General features: G+C 41.4%; 2 protein-coding genes across 3 annotated transcripts; one reads left to right on the plus strand and one right to left on the minus strand.

Moving 5' to 3' along the window:
• The first annotated feature begins 7,035 nt into the window (after positions 1–7,035).
• On the plus strand, positions 7,036–11,723 carry LOC139662482 (somatomedin-B and thrombospondin type-1 domain-containing protein-like). The gene is made up of 5 exons (XM_071541177.1): positions 7,036–7,640; positions 8,758–8,952; positions 9,607–9,685; positions 10,489–10,665; positions 11,595–11,723. Exons 1-5 carry the CDS (start codon positions 7,415–7,417, stop codon positions 11,710–11,712), a joined length of 795 nt encoding a protein of 264 aa, XP_071397278.1. The 5' UTR covers positions 7,036–7,414; the 3' UTR covers positions 11,713–11,723.
• Positions 11,724–11,762: 39 nt separating this feature from the next.
• On the minus strand, positions 11,763–18,788 carry LOC139662481 (telomeric repeat-binding factor 1-like). 2 transcript variants are annotated; one of them, XM_071541176.1, is made up of 10 exons: positions 18,602–18,788; positions 17,634–17,726; positions 16,135–16,262; positions 15,617–15,703; positions 14,986–15,135; positions 13,682–13,794; positions 13,480–13,506; positions 13,084–13,187; positions 12,796–12,875; positions 11,763–12,629 (listed from the first exon to the last, which is right to left on the minus strand). In XM_071541176.1, exons 1-10 carry the CDS (start codon positions 18,786–18,788, stop codon positions 12,468–12,470), a joined length of 1,131 nt encoding a protein of 376 aa, XP_071397277.1. In that variant the 3' UTR covers positions 11,763–12,467. The 2 variants fall into 2 exon arrangements, with proteins under 2 accessions (XP_071397277.1, XP_071397276.1); XM_071541175.1 differs by having other exon boundaries at positions 12,796–12,881.
• Between the last annotated feature and the right edge of the window lie 260 nt (positions 18,789–19,048).

Genomic DNA, 19,048 nt, shown 5'->3' on the forward strand with positions numbered 1-19,048 from the left:
AGGGGCTTAACCTTTTCCAGTGCTCTCTGCCATTTCGCAATATGATTTATGAAATATACGGTGATAGATGTAGCCCATCTCCTAGTAATTATCATTACACCGTGAAGTTTCATCTTTCTGAGAGGCCGGGGTCAGTCCCTCTCCCCGCCCACACATCTTGCCTCATCCGCCTGCCATTACTTCTAATGTGCACATTGATTTACATACATATTGAACTATATGTCAAGATTGCTGACTGATGAGGTGAGAATGACCAGAGATGATGTCAAGTTCGGGCAGAGGAAAAATATCCGTCAATATCACTATCTCCGTCATCATTACCTTGACGCAGTGCCAAGGCAGCCAGCGTGCAGAGCTGCTGCCAACATCAGCTCTCTCTCCCTCCTTGCTCATGGAGAAGCGTCCTTGTCCAGGTGAGTGTGTTATCATCCATAACACGCTAGACAGTAATGTCCTGTAAAGAATGGGGCATCATTAGTGGGATGTACAACTAGATGAGTCATCATAATACATGCTGTCAGTGCGTTGCTCAGGGCGTGGCTGTGAAGAGCGAGGGGCTCACGATCTCTCCTGAGGGTCATGGTGTACGTTGTAATCGTCAGGTGGAGGGTGGACACTGTCTACATACATGTCTACATAAGTATGAACTATGTTCTCAAACTCAAACTTTTCTCTGTATTCCTTAATGTTTCTTAGATGGGGTGTTTGACAAAAAAGAGCAGTGTGCTCCTATATGTATCTTTGAACACTGTCTCCAATTCTTATTTGATTTTGTGTTTTACTTAATTTTCCTTCATCCTTCACTTCTTTGCCCTCTGTCCTCCTCGATATCACTCTTTCAGGTCTTTTAATCTCTCTGATTTCAGTCCCACTACTGATGAAGTACACTGTATCTAAATTAAGATCACCTGCCTAATACTGAGTTGCACCACATCTATGCCTTTACAAAATCCTCCTTTAACCTGTGGAGAAGGATTTAAAAGTGGATTTAGTAGCTGAAATCAATAAGGGGCCGTAGCTTTCACCTGGATTCAGCCAAACGGTGCATTTCCCTGAAAAACTTACCAGCTGCCATAACTCGGTCCACTTTGTGGTCTGATATCCATTTACACAAGACAAGGCAAACATCCAGTTGACATCACTCTTCAAATCTCCACACATTGACTCATGCAGCTACCTGTGTGTAATTTCCGGACACACACTGTTTACAAGGAATACGATAAAAGACTCACATTCTCAAGTGCCAGCGAATGGACAAATCCACGTCTATATGGACATAAACTCAGATGTAGACCATCACACACAGACACATACTGTACACCCCCCCCATCTCACACATACACACACACTAAAGGTACAGATGCACACATGGAGGGAGGAAGTAGGCGACAGCAGAGCAGTAAATTCAAAAGATAGCAGCGGACAAAGGCTTCCATTCATGGGACAGACACACCACTGTACCCATCAGAGTCCCCCTCTGATGGGTACAGGCTTGGTCTAATTAGGTCTGACTATTTGATTAAATAGTTTTTTAAGGTTAAATATTTGTTAAGGTCATGTTATTTTTGGATTCATGTTACTTTTTGGATTTATGCTTTTGAACATCAGTCTCTAAGTGAAGACAAGTGACAGGTTTTTTTTTCTTTCAGTTCCTGGCTAAAGAGGGATGTATTGTAATTGTTGGCTGTGTAGAAATGGATATGAAAACACTTAAAATTACAGGTTGTTCTGTGGATAAGCAGACCAAGCCACCTATACCATGTACTCACAACATTTTAAATTACTTTGCAAGAATCAAAGATCGAGAGAGAGAGAGAAAGAAAGAGAGAGAGAGAAAGAGAGAGAGGGGGGTCTGATACTGGTCAGAGGTGACATCATCGCCTTACCTTGACAACACGTGTCGAGACCCCAGAGGTGAATTCTTGCATGTGTGAACAAAGGATTTGTAGCTATAGCAACCCAGGTCAGTCGCTACCATGGGGACTATAGCTACAGTTTAGATTCCCCATGTAGGCGAGATGGAACTGGGATTCACCCTGCTGTCTCCTTGACGCCCAGTGCAAGAGGTGGTGGCATGCACGCTGTCATTCTTAACCCAGTCCAACCAATCTCTCTCCCCCTCTCTATTTCTTGTATTTGTGTGTGTGTGTGTGTGTGTGTGTGTGTGTGTGTGTGTGTGTGTATAAATGTCATGTGCAACCCAGGCTCTGACATGGCAGTCAGTGACAGAGTATGAAAACCATAAACATACATAGTTACTGTTCACTGTCTTCACATTATGGGATGTGATCTCTTCATTGTAGGCTTAATCTCCCTTCCTCTCTCTCTCTCTCTCTCTCTCTCTCTGTCACACACACACACACGCACACACACACACCAAACAAAATTCTAAGGAGGGTGTATTACTATGGGAAGGCTGATTGTCTTTGACAAGTGCACAATAAGGGCAGGAGGTCCAGGGTTGGGCGCCTGTCAGATGTAAAACACACAAGCTTTGATGTGCACTCCCAACGCACTGAAGCCATAGCAAACTTTGATGCGGCTGTAAATCCTGCATCTGTGCTCAGATCAAATCAATACAGTAAATCTTGCACTGTATTTGTGTGTGTGTGTGTGTGCCCTTGTAGCATTTCAGAACTCCCTTCCTTGTTTATAAAATAGAAGAATGAACATAGCTAGACTTCCATTCAGCAGAATTCCAAAACTTTACAAAAGATTTTACTAGTTTCATTAGCAAATAAAGATATCCACAATTTGGGACTCTTATGAAATGATTGACAAGCAAAATAAAACAAATGATGCTTAATTTTAAAGAGATAGTAAGTCTTTGGTTGACAAAATTATACCAATTTTACAGACAGGATTATCTAAGACATATTGAATGTTGAAGGACTATTCATAATTTCTTATGTATGGTGACAGGAGTAATTCAAGAAGCAAAACAAGAAGCAACTAAATATTGGTTAACATTACATAGACCTCAGGTCTACCACACACACTGCCAGTCAAGTTTGGACACACACATTTTTCTTTATTTTTCACTTTTTTCACATTTTAGAATAATAGTAAAGACATCAGAACTAGTCACAATTAAATAAATAAATATGTGTCAGTGAAATAAATAAATACAGAAATAAATAAATAAATTATTAATTGATTGATTGTTTTCCTTTAATTTAAAAATATTAAATAATATGATTTCATAATTATTGTTTTCATAATAACATGACTATATTTAATTGTATTTTTATTTCATAAAATTGTATTTAAAAATATTACTTAAGTATATTATCAGCACCTGGACAAGGACCTGACACCACAGGACAGAAGAGGAACAGGTCACTTCCCCACAGCGGCCCGACAGCTGCCAACAGCACCCGGCACACAGCTACACTCTGCTAACAGGTATTTGTAGGGAAATTGTTTGCTAACTCTAGCTATGTTTAGCATGCATTCCTACCTATGATTCCTACTATGGATGTCAATTTTGGGTAATTTTTCTTGGCCCAACATCTGTCATCGACCCTCATTATTAACAGGTAACTAGGGAGATGATTAGGCTACTTCCTGGCTCTATTGAGTGTATTGATTCTTGTGTTGATTAATACCTTCTACCATGACAGACGTTACTGTCTTCTACTACGATTCCATTCTATTCTACTACAACTCTAGTATTTTTACTGTAGCTCTACTAGTATGACTCTACCCCGCTGATGTTGACCTGGTTTCTTCTGTGTGTATGTGTGTGTGCATGCAGTGAGCTAGAGGTTTTTTGTGAAACCTCCTGGAGATCTGTCCTCTCTGTCCTGTCTGTGTGAGGAGCCCAGACTTGGACCGAAGCCCCCAGTCTGAGCAGAGCAGAGTGCTGGGAGCTCCTGTTCTTCTCCAGCAGAACCTGATGGAGCAGATAAGGACCAGAGCCCCGTAGGCTTTGTGGAACTGATTAATTCAACATTGATTTGTTAGGCTAACTCTAGTCAGGATTTTCATAGTAATCCTCAGGTTTTTCAATGTGACCATGGCATCCCTCTCTGTGAAGTTCTCAAGACTATTCTTGATGAAACTAAGCCTTCCATTGACATTTAGTCAACTGAGAGTTGCCCGTCTGTTTTACCTTGCATCTCAAACCAATGAATGGAAATCACAATCAAAACAAAACATTTCATTCATGCACTGACTTACCTGCTATAGGTAAAATCACTGATCTCTTGGTAAGTGAATGTCCACTGGCTGCAGCAAGGATCCTGTCCATGTGTGTGACTTCTAGCCTACTGTACAAGCCAATCATGGGACATTTGGCATCTGTCAAATTCAACTGAAACCACCTAGCTTTAGGCTAATTGCTGTGGGTTGCTGAGTCTCGAAAGATTTTGAAGCACTTTACCTGTTTGCTAGTTTGTTTACCTGGCCTCTGTCAAAAGTCCAGCTAGTTTCAACTTTTTTTCAAGACTGATATTTTCACACATTGATCTCTATCAATCCATGCCATCCAGCAAAGCACAGGTCTCACCGAAGTACATTCATAACTAGTAATTTCTATATAGTACAAATGCACATGTGAACGCCACCATATTGCGGCGTAAGGAGCGTACCGTAATTAGGCACCGCAGTGTGCACTGGGTACAAACAGCCCGGCTGCCTTTAATGTTGACTGTTTTTACATGCATGTGCCACAATTAAAGATATTTTAAAATCAGTTTTGCCATACCACTCGGGCTCATTCACTCCCATTCAATTCCAAACGGCATAGAAAACAACTCTGGAGGCTTAATTCAGTCAGTAAAGGTAACTGATCACTGTGAACGAGAGGCTGCCGATCGTGTTTTGCAAAATTGCTTCGGAACGATAATATCAGGCTATAAACTTTTACATTTTTAAAGCGGTTCCGTTCATGGTTTCATATTAGTGTTCAGGAACACTGCAAGAGCTAAGACGAGACAGACTTACTATCGTTTTCTACTTGTAAACAAATATACCGCTTCCGGGTCATTCATTACATGTCTGATTTCTGAATTTTCCACTGCAAAATAAAACTTTTAACCACTTCGATCGGTTGGTCGGTCACATGCAACACACACAATGAGTCATATTTTGCTCATTTTCATGAAGGGTGACAATGATAGTTTCTGAATTTTACAATGCATCAATTCACAATAAATGAAAAAAAAAATTGCAATGCAACACTGAATTTATTTTTTGCAGTGGGATTTCAGTCCCTCTTGGTTTCCTCAGTTAAAGAGTGTGTGGAACAGCCGACTAAAGAAGCGTCAGATTAAACTGACTAAAATACAGTGCAGTAGATGGGACCAGAGAATATGCATGAGTCGTTTTGAGGTCAGTCTGGGTTCAATATACAATGATTCAGACACATGCTCCTCAAGCCTCCCAGTGACGCTGCTGCTGATGATGATTATGGCGAAGATGAAGGCTATTACTGTCGCTTGACCTGCCTGCTCCATGGCGCGAAGGAGAATCAAAGGACCCAAGTAGACCCCCCTCTGCTCTCCGCAAGCTGTTTTGCCAGAAAGGGGAGGCAAAGTATCCAGAATATTACGAATATCTGCCCCTTCTGCAGCAGTGGGCGCAGGGAGGCCTCTTTCCCATCTAGCGCTCCCTGCAGAGGCCTCATTTGTTTCCCATGAGATGGAGGAGGAACTGGTCAAACAGAAGCTGACCCTCAGGGGAGTTCACAACATCCTCAGACATTCAGGCTCCTTGAACAAACATAACAGTGCAAAACGCATTTTATCTGCACCCTGCAAAATCTCATATCTATGACTCTGTTTATTTCAGTATTGCAATATTAGAAATCTACTGTAAAATGATAAAAAAAAATGCATGGGTGTCCATCCGTTTTTTCTCTATTCCTAGAAAGTTCACTTTTGCAGGCAACAGGTTTTTACAGGATGCAATTTATTTTTGTACCATATGTAGCTGAGGGTAAAACAGGGTAAATAAGTGCCATATAATATTGTCAACTTTTATGTATTGAAGAAATCCTCACAGAATCATAAAAAACATCATAAAAATCATCAAAAAACGTTCTCTTCTAAGCCTCTCTTAATTGCACTCACAGCAGCAAATCTAATAGTCTGACTAATCAATCAAACTGACAGCGATGTGCCCCATCTTAATGAGATAAAACAATTAGGCTTGCTAGGAATGTCACAGACATGCCTCTACAGAATTATATCCAAGGAATCTGTCATCTATCTTTTGCCAGCTCTTTATGTCAAGAGTTATAAATCAAGGCCACGCCCTGGTCTGCAAATAATGTCATGTACACTAGAGCTTCTGGTCAGTGGTCCTCTGTCCTGGTGCAGACTGACACTGACGGTGATATTCACCCGTGGTATGTAGGCTATCTCATCTGCATTTTATCAGAGCCATCATAGTAGGCCAACAGTGCATCCTGAAACTCAAAACTTCAAATAGATTACATCTGACTGTCTATCAAAGGCTCGTCACTGAGTAAGCGTCCCATGTGCAGCAGGGAGCAGAGAAAATCTGATGTGTGTATGCTTCTGGTAGATTGCTGTGAGCAAATAGAGAATGAGAAAAAGGGGAGAGAGGTGAGAACCAAAGGGTGGCTTTACAACACACAGCGGGCCCTCTGGCGCAATTATCTGGAGCCCTGCCAATCGCTCGCATTCCTCTTGCTCTTTTGGGACTCGGAGTGCCGGGGTGGCAGAGAGTGGCCGGGCAAAGGCTGGCATCAGGGTGACAGCAAATCTGCAGGGAGAGGGCGAGAGAGAAGAGGGATAACAAAATAAAGCAGGTGAGACGGGACAAAGAGAGAGAGAGAGAGAGAGAGACAGAAAGAGATACAGAGTGAGAGAGATAGAGAGATACACAGGGTGAGTAACAGAGGCGGGAGGGGGAAACACACACCAAATACACCAGCTCCCCCCTCCCTCTCCCTCGTCCTCATTGCCTCCTCCCGTGTGTGATCAACTGGAGGGAGGCACTCAGCTGGGAGCAGGGAGAGAGAGAGAGAGAGACGGTCTCTGAAGAGAGGGACACAGACACAACAGAGACATGGGGAGTTTGATCAGAGCTGGAACGGGGTATTCTGTCCCGCGGGTCGCTCTGTAAACCTGTTTCTGGAGGGAGACAGAGGGGCTGTGTGGAGCCGGACACAGGAATTCCAGGTCACAAGGGCTCCTGTGGCAGAGCGTACGGTCTTGGCTGGGTTGGGCTGGACTGGTATTCCACCCTCTCCCTCTCACGGTCATGACAGAGGTAGCGTAAGACCTGAGCGGGAATAAACACACGGAGAAGAGGAGAGCACCTGAACACTGTGGAGGGACACAGGCAAGTCTCATATTAAGGCAAGAGACAAGAGACTCTTTTTAACTTGCTTGGTGTAACTCCAGGGGTTGACTTCCGACCCGACCCCCTTCTTCACCCTCTCATGATGGGATCCTCTGTGGAGTTTGCCTGGTTGTTGCTGGCGGTTGCGACTCTGGGAGTGAACAACCTGGCGTCTGGAGGGTGTTCGGGGAAATGCTGCAGGGGAAAAGACTTGAGCTGTGCCACCACCGACTGGAGGATGGACCGTGTGTATGGGACGTGCTACTGTGACGAGGGCTGCGTCAGGACCAAGGACTGCTGCTTTGACTACTTCACAGAATGCCCAGGTGAGGAAGGGATGGAGGGAGTGCACAGAGGAAGTACAGTACAGCTTTTTTCTGTACACAGCAAACCATATCATGCCAGTATCCGATAACCTGTAGAACAATACCTGTAGTTTGAGATAACCCAAACTCATACATAAAGATAGACTATCTTCTGGATCTGCTCATCAGGCACAGAAGATAAGGACAGATAGTAAAGATAATTCACCTACTTATCAGTAGGTTACTGATGTTTTCATCATCACATATTTCTGATAACACATGGCTGGCAGGGGTGGGTTCCAAAATGTCCTATACATGTTAGATTGTCTGCATTTACATGCACTGTTAAGAGCTTAGGGCAGAGGCCTAACTAACTGCTACCATTGAGTTGCCCTATATTCTTCTATATATACCCTCTTAACTTATGACCTGTACCGAATACTCCATCAGCAGCTTTCATTGTCATTTGTTTCCTGGCTACTTCATCACAAAAAAGGCTAATCACATCACCAAATAACTGAAACCAGGCAGGCTGTGCCTAACCTCATTTCAGTGGACTGGGCCACATAATGGAATTAGTTCAAATATTTGAAGAATGTGATTCTGTCAATCAGTTGTAGCAATTACAGTCCAAGTCAAACAAGCAGAGCGTACCTAATTTGTGTTATAGGCCAGTAGTCACTAAATCTGCATGCTTAATACATCAAAGCTTGATGCTAAAGCGCAGAGAGCAACTGAAAAGAAAATCACAGGATTAGATGATTGAACGGGTTGGAGTTCAGTTGGCCTGCTCTCAAGCCACTTGTAGTTGAGCAGGAAACACAAATTCTACAAGTCAAAATCAATCTTTCATTGATCTCAAGTTATTTCCAGAATTTTTAGCTCCTTGGTTGATTTCTTTTTACTCTAAATTCCTGTTTCTCAGGAAAAGTAGTTATCCAGTCTGCAGCAATACAGTTGGGTGATCCTGTTGCTGGGAAATTGGGACTCAGAAGTGTCACTTCTGTACACACTTTGATCTGAACCAATTACTGTTTGGCCCAGCAACTCTGGATTTCTTTTCACTTCAATTTTGTGTTTCTGCTACCACAGAGGCAATGTTCTAACATTTCTCCTGCATTATGGGTGTCACATCCAGCTCAGGACTGTGCAGTGAGTGAGTGGAGCTACTGGAGCGGCTGTGCCAAGCCCTGCCAAGCCTCAGTACGAGTCCGTGTTCGACACATAGAGCAGCAGCCCGGGAACAGCGGAGAGCCCTGCCCCGGCCTGGAGCAACAGGCAGGCTGCAGGGAGTACAGAGACCACCAGGGGGGGAACTGTGGTCTCAACACAGGTACACACATGCACACGCGCACACACACACACACACACACACACACACACACACACACACACACACACACACACACACACACACACACACACACACACACACACACACACACACACACACACACACAGAAGGGAATAAACTCAAACACAAACATGCATGTGAGAGAACACAGTTAGGATCAATTCACTTTTAATTCTAAATTAAGGCTGATTCTAAAGCCTTCATTTTAATTATTCCTTTCCATAAACTGGATGAAAGAGCATAATTAATGGTATTTTTCTTAATTTTGATTGGAGTGAATGAATTGAAACTGAATTAATCCCAACACTGGTAGAACACACACAGACACAAACACACATACACACAGAGAAGGGAATAGGCATGCACAAACTCACATGTGAGAGAACAGACTTTCGATCAATTAAATTGATTCTGAAAGTTAATTTAAAGTGAACACTACAACGATTTGCATCATTTCTTCATACAAGAGCATTTTTAATGGCAAAAGAAAAGCAGTTTTCCTCATTTTTAATGTCTGCCTTAATGTTTTCCTAAGGCTAATTCCTAATGCCACACACACACACACACACTGATCTTTGTGACAGGGGTTTTATTTGTTGCTAATGAAGACACCGAACGGCTTTCTCCTGTCAGGTCCAGCGTTCATCACCAGCATGGAGTTTGGTAAGGGAAGGCCCAAGCATGACAGCTATGGAAACCCCCTGGATCCTGGGTAGGTTTCATGGCATGCTTCTATAAAGCCGCCCTAAGTACTGTGAGACCGCAGATCTATAGCAGAGGACTTTAATAGCTTTAAATTCAAGAGTTGAAAAGTTTATGGCTGCTGCCAAGGGCTAACCTCCTTTCAGTGCTCTGATCTGTAATTCGAAACCTACTGTGAGAAAAAAAAACAGCCCAACTTTTTCTCAATCTGCATGAGCTACCAGTAGGTGTTAGCTCACCTGGGCATCTGTCTATTACACTGACACAGACCATTAAATACGGCAGCGCTGAGTCCGCCCACAGCCCTTTGAAATTAAATACATCCAACTTTAATAAGGGCTGCCTGCCACATGAAAAGACCATGCACAAAGGTCTGGGTGACTTAGGTGAGGTATTGTGGGCAGCTCACACACAGTGTACCTATGGGCTGGATTCATGTTATCATTCACATTTCATGAGGGGTGTGTCCATGCTACCATTCACTGAATGTACAAAATAATATGGGTCACTTACTCTTTTCATGAAGTACACTGATGAGGTGAATCCAGGTAAAAGCCATTATCCCTTATTGATTTCACTTACTAAATCTCTACCAATCACAAAGGAGGAGATGTAGATAGAGAAGCAGACGAGTTTGACAAGGCTTTGAGACAATTGAGATGTGGATTGTGCAAAAGGAGCTGCAACTCAATATGAGGAAGATGTCCCTAATAATTGGTACATTCAATGTATATGCCATCTTGATTCAGTCATCTGAATATCCCAGGAATTACTGCAGTGTGACCCTTATGACGCCGCCCCTCTTTCCCCCAGGTTCTGCGTGGAATTCACACTGGCGTCCCGGACAACCCACTGCACAGTGGAGAACCGCCCGCACACACACTGGATGCGCTACATAACAGAAGGCTTCAAAGTGTGTGTGGCATGCCAGCCACCTGCCATGCGTAACAACAGTGGCAGCTGCCAAGGAGATGGTCAGGAATCAGACAAGTATGAAGTTATGAAACATCTCAATGTGCATTCTTTCAGCAGTGTTGTTTGAGTTTAGGGTTACATATTTGTACATGCAGGGGTCAAGGGGTCAACTGACGGTTAGTGGAATTTCCTCAGAACTGGATAACAGAAAATAATGTCAAAAAAGGCTTGTATCTTAATCTATCTCTAGTTGTGTCATTATATCAATCCCATTTTCATTTTAGTTTTTTATTCAAGTGAATTTAAGGAAAATACACTCTAATCCTGGCAGTGTTCAGAATAGTGCAATAAGGGCAAATTACTTTTTTTTTTTTTAACGTCTATGACCCACTTTTGCTTTCAGTCTCTCTCTTACACACATAGGAATGGTTCGCACATTCCTCTCTTCTCCTAAGGTAGCCCATGCCCCCCACCACTTTCCTGTTAAAATGACCTTTGCTCATTTGTAAAGTTTTAACTTCAAACCTACACACTACAAAGTCAAGGCTCCTTCATACACCACCACAAAGTCCTCTGCTATTCGCTGTGGAAAAAAACACAGTAGACACATTAAACCCTTCAAAACTAGTTTGACATCATTCAGTGAATATAACAAGTAGTAATAGCCTTAGGTTAGGGAAATGGCTGTGTGCCTGGAACGTTGCAGGTTTAAATTCATGAACAAGTTGGAATAATCTGGGCAGGATAAGCTCTGTCCTCCTAGAACTACTGTTGATGTGCTCTTGAGCAAGGCACTTAATCCACACAAAAACAGCTGAGATCTGTGGTTGTACTGGATACATGCGAGTAGCTCTATGAATATAAAACAGGATGATTCAGAAAGACAGCATAATGCATGCTCTGCAAAAAAATACCTTACTGAGATAAAAGGTTAAAAAAAAAAACATTCTCTCGAAAAGCATGCTGATAATACATAGAAATTGTGGGCTGTGACTGTGTTGCAGAGAAGCCGTGCTCCACTGGCAGGCAGTGGGGAACCCTCGCTGCAGCGGGACATGGAAGAAGGTGCAGAAAACCCAGCAGTGCAGCTGCCCGCCACAACACAGCTTCCTCTTCATCTGAACCACAGAGAGCACCGTGCAGCGACACTCTGGTCTGGCGTCTTCATCATATCACAGCCAAGTTCATCTCGTCAATGGAACTGAAATGACCAGAGTATTAAGATGCCTAGATACTCCAGGCACAACTTTGAAGAGGACTTCTGAGACTCAGCCTCAGTGCAACGCAGTATCTGTCTGTTATAAAGATGCAACACATCCCATAAAGGAAGATCGATTCATTCCAATCATCACTATGAACATTTTGCATTGTTCAGTTGAATTTAATCGCATACTTTGTCAAAACAATGGTATAATTTGTATTTGAACAACTCTTTCTAGTACAGAACATTAAGCACATATCACATTTTATGTGGCATAACTTTATTGTAACATGCTGCTTTTGTATTCTTCTCTTTAAAATGAACTTATTACAAAAAGTATTAATTTAAAACATTAAATATAAAAATATTTTACATTTGCTAGTGCTTGGCAAAAAAAACGTAACGACAAATGTTGTTCCTTATTATAGAAAGCAAATAGTCCACACTCCATTGCTCTGCATTGAGCGCCCTCTGGTGGTATTTGATTTTCTTGGTGCAATCAAAGCAGCAGTTTACAACACAGAACAGATTCAACAAATGGTGCAAATATTTACACGTAATCTACAGATTGAATAGGGTCTAATTCATCAAACAGTCAGGCTTATGAAAATACAATTATTTATTTTACAAGAAAATTGTTGTTATAGAATATTAGTTAGAGTGGTACTCTCCCCCTTCAGCTGACTTCATATGTCTTCATTAGCACTCTCCAGCGGTCTTTGAGCATGGTGCCGGTGCGACCTTCAAAGTCATAATCCTGTAAAATGCGTGACCACTTCCCCACGCCGTGGAGTTTCACACCATCCTTCAGATTCTTGTCCAGCTGCCATGTCCATTTCTGAACCAAGTAAAACATAAACTCTTAAGTCATCGGTTCAGAATTTCTCAGAAAGAAATTCCACCCATGCAAAATGTAGTACTTGTGTGTGATTCTTAAAACAGCTCTATTTGAGATTAATTTGATCAGACACAACCCTGAATGAGCACTGTGTAGTTTCACTGACCTTTGGTGGCCGCCTTGGTTTTTTGGTCTTCGAGGTGTTCAGTGATTTCTCAGGCGACTCTTGTTGAAATGTCAGACGAGCTATTTCTGACAGTGGGAGAAGATTTAACATTCAACTTAGCTATTGTTGGCTTCATTTTTGCTCAGAAATAAAAGGCAAAGTATGAAGGATAATGTGCAGATGAATATATTGCTAGATTTTAGATCCCATTAATGTACTTCAATATCAAGTAATATCACTATACATTAACTTTTAACACAGAAATATCAAAGGATAGAGAGAACTTACCACTCTTGGAAATTGCTTGAGAATTGAGAACGACACGAGGCTTCTTGCAAGATTCAGGTTCCCACACATCAGTAATTTTTGTTGACAGTAGTTTCCTTTTGGCCCTGAGGAAGAACAATACATTTTAACAAATCAATTGTTGACCCCACATATGCTTGCTATCTAACTGCTCACATGTTTTAAGGCTGGAGAAATGGGCAGATGTCTGGTACATGCATAATGACTGCAATTTGACAGTACTACCCTTTAAGAAAGTGACACCAAAATAATGCACAATAAGTCTGATGCTTTTGGAGTTAGTGTTATCAGTTTGCTGAATTTCTATATTGACCGAAACACTTGAAAAGACACTGACAGCCAAAGAAAAGATAAAAAAAAGGTAAAACTTCTACTAACCTCACATATGTAGAGCTCTTCTTATTCCTGTTGGGAGGACAGTGTACATTACAGTGTTCATAACAGAAAATGAGCATTTATGAAATGGAAGTGGCTCATGAGAAATTTTCAACATGTATAAGTGGGCCCATTCTGAAATAAAAGAGCAACAGTGTTCCACTCTAGCCATTTGATAACAGCGGAATTAAGGGCCATTTCCTACTTTGCATCCTTCTCTGTTGAGTTGTTGGTTGTTTCTGAGAGAGACTCGTCCCGTGTCACCACGTCCCCCATAGCCTCCATGTTCTGTGATGACTGGACCATCTCAGTGGCTGCCTGATAGATGGAGAGGCAGACATAAACACACAGACAAATGCAAGTTATCTTTTATGAATATTACTTTATCATACACTTCCAAAACAATTTCCTTTCAGGTTTAAGGTTGGCCATAATGTGAAATTGAGCAAAACTCATAGGGCCTGTCATTAAAATACCCATCTAAATTTAACCTTGGTCAGCGGCCGCTATGTAAATCATTCCTGAAACTTTCATGAATAAGCAAGTCTGTTAGACCCTGAGGAAGGCTCTGCTGAATGTTGCAGTTTGCCCTTCCAACTAATTTGATGACAAACTCTCAATTAGCTATGACTGATAATGCCAGATCAGCACCTTGAGTCAGTGCATCATTATTCAAAAGGAAGAGGGTACAGCTAAACAGGCCAATAAACAAGCTCATCTGGGATTAAGACTCATTAAGTCTTAAAAAAATCTTTGTTACACCTTCCTCGTTAGCAAGAGCAAAGCAACTTTTTATGAAAGGAAGCCAGAGCCTCAGCTAAGAATCTGCTCATTCACTCATCTGTAACCGATAAGATCCTGTCCCATACAACCAAACTGATAGCTGAAGTCTGAGTTGGGCAACCTGAATTTAGGACTGACGAGTCGACTGCAGCATGCTGTCAAGTCGTTTGTGGAAAAAGAAAATGCTGAATTGGTAAACTGACATAAATTCAGATGAATTTAAAAGTATTTTGAATGCAGTGAGTCATAGTAATGCTCCCGGCAAACGGGCCGATAAAGAACCTGGTTAGCTTTTGAATGTAGTGTGAATGCTTGATGGCAGGGAGTGTTGCCAACTAATCATATGAGAATGACTGACATGAGGAAAAGTTTCAATATAAAAGACTGATCAAGCAATATATTGGGGGCATTTTAAAACGTCATTTAATATTGCGGTCTACAGCACTTGTTGATTGCTTTCCCCAAAAGAGGTGGGGACGTGATGTGAGCTTAAAGTGCCTTTATATGCCAGTCTGGTGGTGTATGTGCCGTGGGACAGCACAGAATCTCTACTTGTTTCAGCTGAACCAATGATATTAAATGAATCCCTCTTCCAAGAACTGTAGCTACAGTCAAGCTAGGATCTGTTTTGATTTGTTGCTGATTTTAACACATATCACACACACTATCATTGCACTATCATTCAGGAAGTGACTGTGGGTCAGATGCTGGGGTCACGGCGTGTACCTGGAGGAGGTAGTCAGAGGGATTCTTCTCCAGATAGGCATCCAAGTATGACCGGACTGTCTCCAGCAGGCGGCTGAAGCTGAAGCTGAGGAGGAATTGGTGGTAGGTGTCCCTTTGCGCCACTATTGTTGACAGCTTGACTCGCAAGTTCTGTGGACAAATGTTAGTTGTAACAAATGTTAGTTATGTATTTGTGTGACTACAGCTGGGCGATATTGACAAAATCAAATATCACAATATTTTAGACCGAACACCTCGATATTGATAATGTGATGATATTTTGGTGATGAGTATTCATGCTTTCATAAGATATTTACACACAAGTTAATTTTGAAAATTAATAATGATCATTAGTAATCAGCAATGCGCAATCAGTAATAAGTAATGTGGATATGATGAGCAGGTAAAGCCAATCATTTACTGAGCCAGAACAGGCTAATACGTTAAGAAATTTGTCAAATTGTCAATCAAAATCCCAGACGATATCTGTTCTCATATCACAATATCGGTATTATACGATATATCACCCAGCCCTATGTGTGACCAGTCCAAAATCTTGCCACAGCACCAAATATACCAGGATTGGCCCTACACTACTGCAGTGAACGCAGACAGTAATGGAAATGCACACCTGTGGGAAGTCAAGTTTCTTCTCAAACCACTTGAGGGCAGAGGAGGCCATGGATCTTTGGCCTTTCTCCAAGCACACAGCCACAGACTAGGAGACCGGAGCAAAAGCATTAGACACATAATGCTAAAAATGAGAACAAAGCATTCCTGTGTGACATCAGGATTTATCCTTACTTGCTCCTTGAACTGATGATACCTATTCATTATAGTCAGCAGAGCATGGTGTTCTCCAGAATGACTTTTTATCATCCAATCACGCCAGGACACATTAAGTGCCGTGTCTGGACTGTCCAGATCAGATTTTGCTTACATTCCTAAGTGGTGAGGCTTGCATTGTGAGTGGAAATCTACATTGTATGGAGCATATACACATGTGCATATAAACAAAGTAAAAGACAGAGAGGAAGAGTGGGAAAAGGAAATGCGGACACAGATTTAAATGACATGTAGGTACATGAAGGTTTTCAGGCCAAGTGTAGTGTAGCCGCTAGTAGGGACCCTAGTATGCTATGAAATTACCTGGACAAACAAAAGATTGGTGATGTTTTCAAACAAACTTTCATCTGCCACAGTGTCTCTCAGGGCCGGCCATATACTGGCCGCAGACATCAGAGGCATCACACAGTCATCCTCCTCAAACTGGACATCTAGAAAAATAGCAACAATGTAATGCAGAGTAAAAACACATCACTCACTCAGGACCACAAGCACAAATGTACACACCCTCAGACAAACCTCAGTACGGTTTGTCTGAGGGTGTGTACCTTTGTGCTTCTGTGTGTGCATGCAGTGTTGTGTAGTAAGGTTGCAGGTATTACAGTTTCATTTTGGGATTACATTAATATCATGAGACAAAAGATTCTGAAACAATTTGTCAAAACATTGACTCTGTGTCTTTAATATCTACTTTTTTTTTTAAAATGTACTGAACAACTGAGGGTTAAGATAATGAATGAGTTAGACCAAAAAAGGTGCATACCAGCATCATCAAATTTTTTCCACGTTTCACCCCTTGTCTCCTTACACTGATGGCTGCTGTCTACTGCTGTTTACAATTATGTGTTAGTGTTTTAGTGCTGTATGCTGCTTACCTTGTGGCTACCACTGAATCAGATGCAGTCCCAGCTAAAACACTGCCAAAAGTCTTTAAATTGTGTATCTTGGCATTCTATCATTGCAAAACTTTGGCTGCCAACACTGTGTTTACAGAGGAAGCATTTTGCATGGCGAGAGACTGCGATGACATACAGTTAAGGTTGAGTTGGGATCAGTTTCAAGTTCAACTGGTGTGCATCAACAGGCGTGAACTGAAAAACTGACCTGACATTAGTATTTTGGGGGCATGTCCAAATTCTCTTTCTTGAAACAACTCCCCATCAAATATCTGATGCAAGAGTGAGAAGACAGGTATGCAGACAGACTCATGATTGATCCGTGGTGTTTTGCTGGCTCAGTGCAGCTCAAAGCAACAGTGACCGAGGTTGATAGCAATTGACAGCTCATGTGTGGTGGTCCACTTACGATGACTTACCCTGATTTGCATATTCAAAATGGCTTAACTTCCGAGATTGTCTGGCTGACAAAGCAAACGGTAGTAATTCATAAATTAGGACTGTGAGGTGTCGTGTGCGAGAGGCCTTGTAGGGTTTAATTCAAACTTTGCTGTTCATAAACATAAGACACTGATACATACATGGATACTACTAAGTACTCACACACATAAATATTTTAAACACACAAGTATATGCAAGTGTTTCAAATATTTATGTATGAGTATTACATATGTGAACAGCAAAGGTTGAATAATACACAGCCTCTCATAATGGTGAGCTGTTGCTGAGAAGTGTGAGATGCTGCTGTGAGATGCTGAAGCACAGATCACCTTTGTTTTGAGCTGCGTCCACTGCTAGTCTCTACTGAAAAATAGTAACACTGCCGCAATGATAGACAAACTATGTAGATTAAAAATTATGTCTAAGGAGGCAGGAGTCAATTCAATCGAGAGTGTAATGTCTTACCCAAGTCTTTTCCATGCATGATTCTTGCGAGGAAGGCACATATCATCCTTTTCTGACCATCATCAGTTTTAAGAGAATGACCCTCAGCAATGGCTGAAAAAGAGCAAATTGGAGCGTTAGGGAAACCTCCCAAGTGCATTTAACCAGTGGTGGAAAGTAACTAAGTGCATTTACTCAAGTACTGTACTTAAGTACAGTTTAGAGGTACTTGTACTTTACTTGAGTATTTCCATTTCATGCTACTTTATACTTCTACTCCACTACATTTCAGAGGGAAATATTGTACTTTTTACTCCACTACATTTATTTGACAGCTTTAGTTACTAGTTACTTTGCAGATTTAGATGATTAATACAAATTATAAATCAACTAATACATTATGATATATTTTTTATAGGTTAAGATACCCAGCAGTATATTAAGTAATTAAAATTAGCTCCACCTTTACCAGCTGCAACATTAAAGTGATGAACACATTAATGCATCAATAATTATAGTCCAATAACATGATATATATGATTCTGAAATGGGCCATTCTGCATAATGGCTAATTTTACTTTTGCTACTTTAAGTATATTTTGATGCTAATACTTTTGTACTTTGACTTAAGTAAGATTTTGAATGTAAGACTTTTACTTTATTTTATTATTATTAGTATTTTTACACTGTGGTATTGCTACTTTTACTGAAGTCAATGATCTGAATACTTCTTCCACCACTGCAATTAACGGTGCGAAGTAGCGCTATCAGGGATTGAATCTTAGTGTAGCAGTTAGTCTTTGAATTTTACCAGGTTGTAATGTAACTTTACGTTACATGATGAAATTGTAAGTGAATAAAGTTAGTTTCGCGTCCTGAATATTAGTGAGACAAGTTCCATTTAGCTCAACTTCCATAATGCTTTCCAACAAATGAAATGTAAGCTAGGTAACATTAAGGTTTAGCTAACAATAGCTATCATTACTTACCCTGGAAAGTCGAAAGCGTTTCACTGAACTCGTCGACTTCGCCTTCCTTGAAGTGGCGACACAGACTTACAAACGAGAAGTCCAGCATCCATCCTGTCGCAACGGCTGTTACGTGGGAAAATTTAACAGTTTTATCTGTAATATTTGTTGTTGCTGTGGCTTTGTTGTTACTTTCAGGCTCGTCCATGTTTACAGTTTACTTTAGAATTTCCGCGCGCTTGTGTCTTTCAATGTAGTCTGGCGTCGCGCTACCGCCTGCAGCGCTCTCTGGCGTTAGGGAGGAGTAACTACAAGCCACAAAGTTACTTTACTTTTCACACAAATCAGTGAAGTGATAATTATTTCAACAGCCATTTGTCTCAGTAGGCTAACTCAGATGATCCCACACTTGCATCTCAGACCCCTCAGTAGATATATATCAGGCCAAGGATCCCCATTTATGAAGAT

This window comes from Centroberyx affinis, unplaced genomic scaffold (genome assembly GCF_046629955.1).
Source record: "Centroberyx affinis isolate AG114_WGS23_722 - 3 ecotype Tasmania unplaced genomic scaffold, CSIRO-AGI_Caff_v1 ptg003806l_1, whole genome shotgun sequence".
Taxonomy (NCBI): domain Eukaryota; kingdom Metazoa; phylum Chordata; class Actinopteri; order Beryciformes; family Berycidae; genus Centroberyx; species Centroberyx affinis.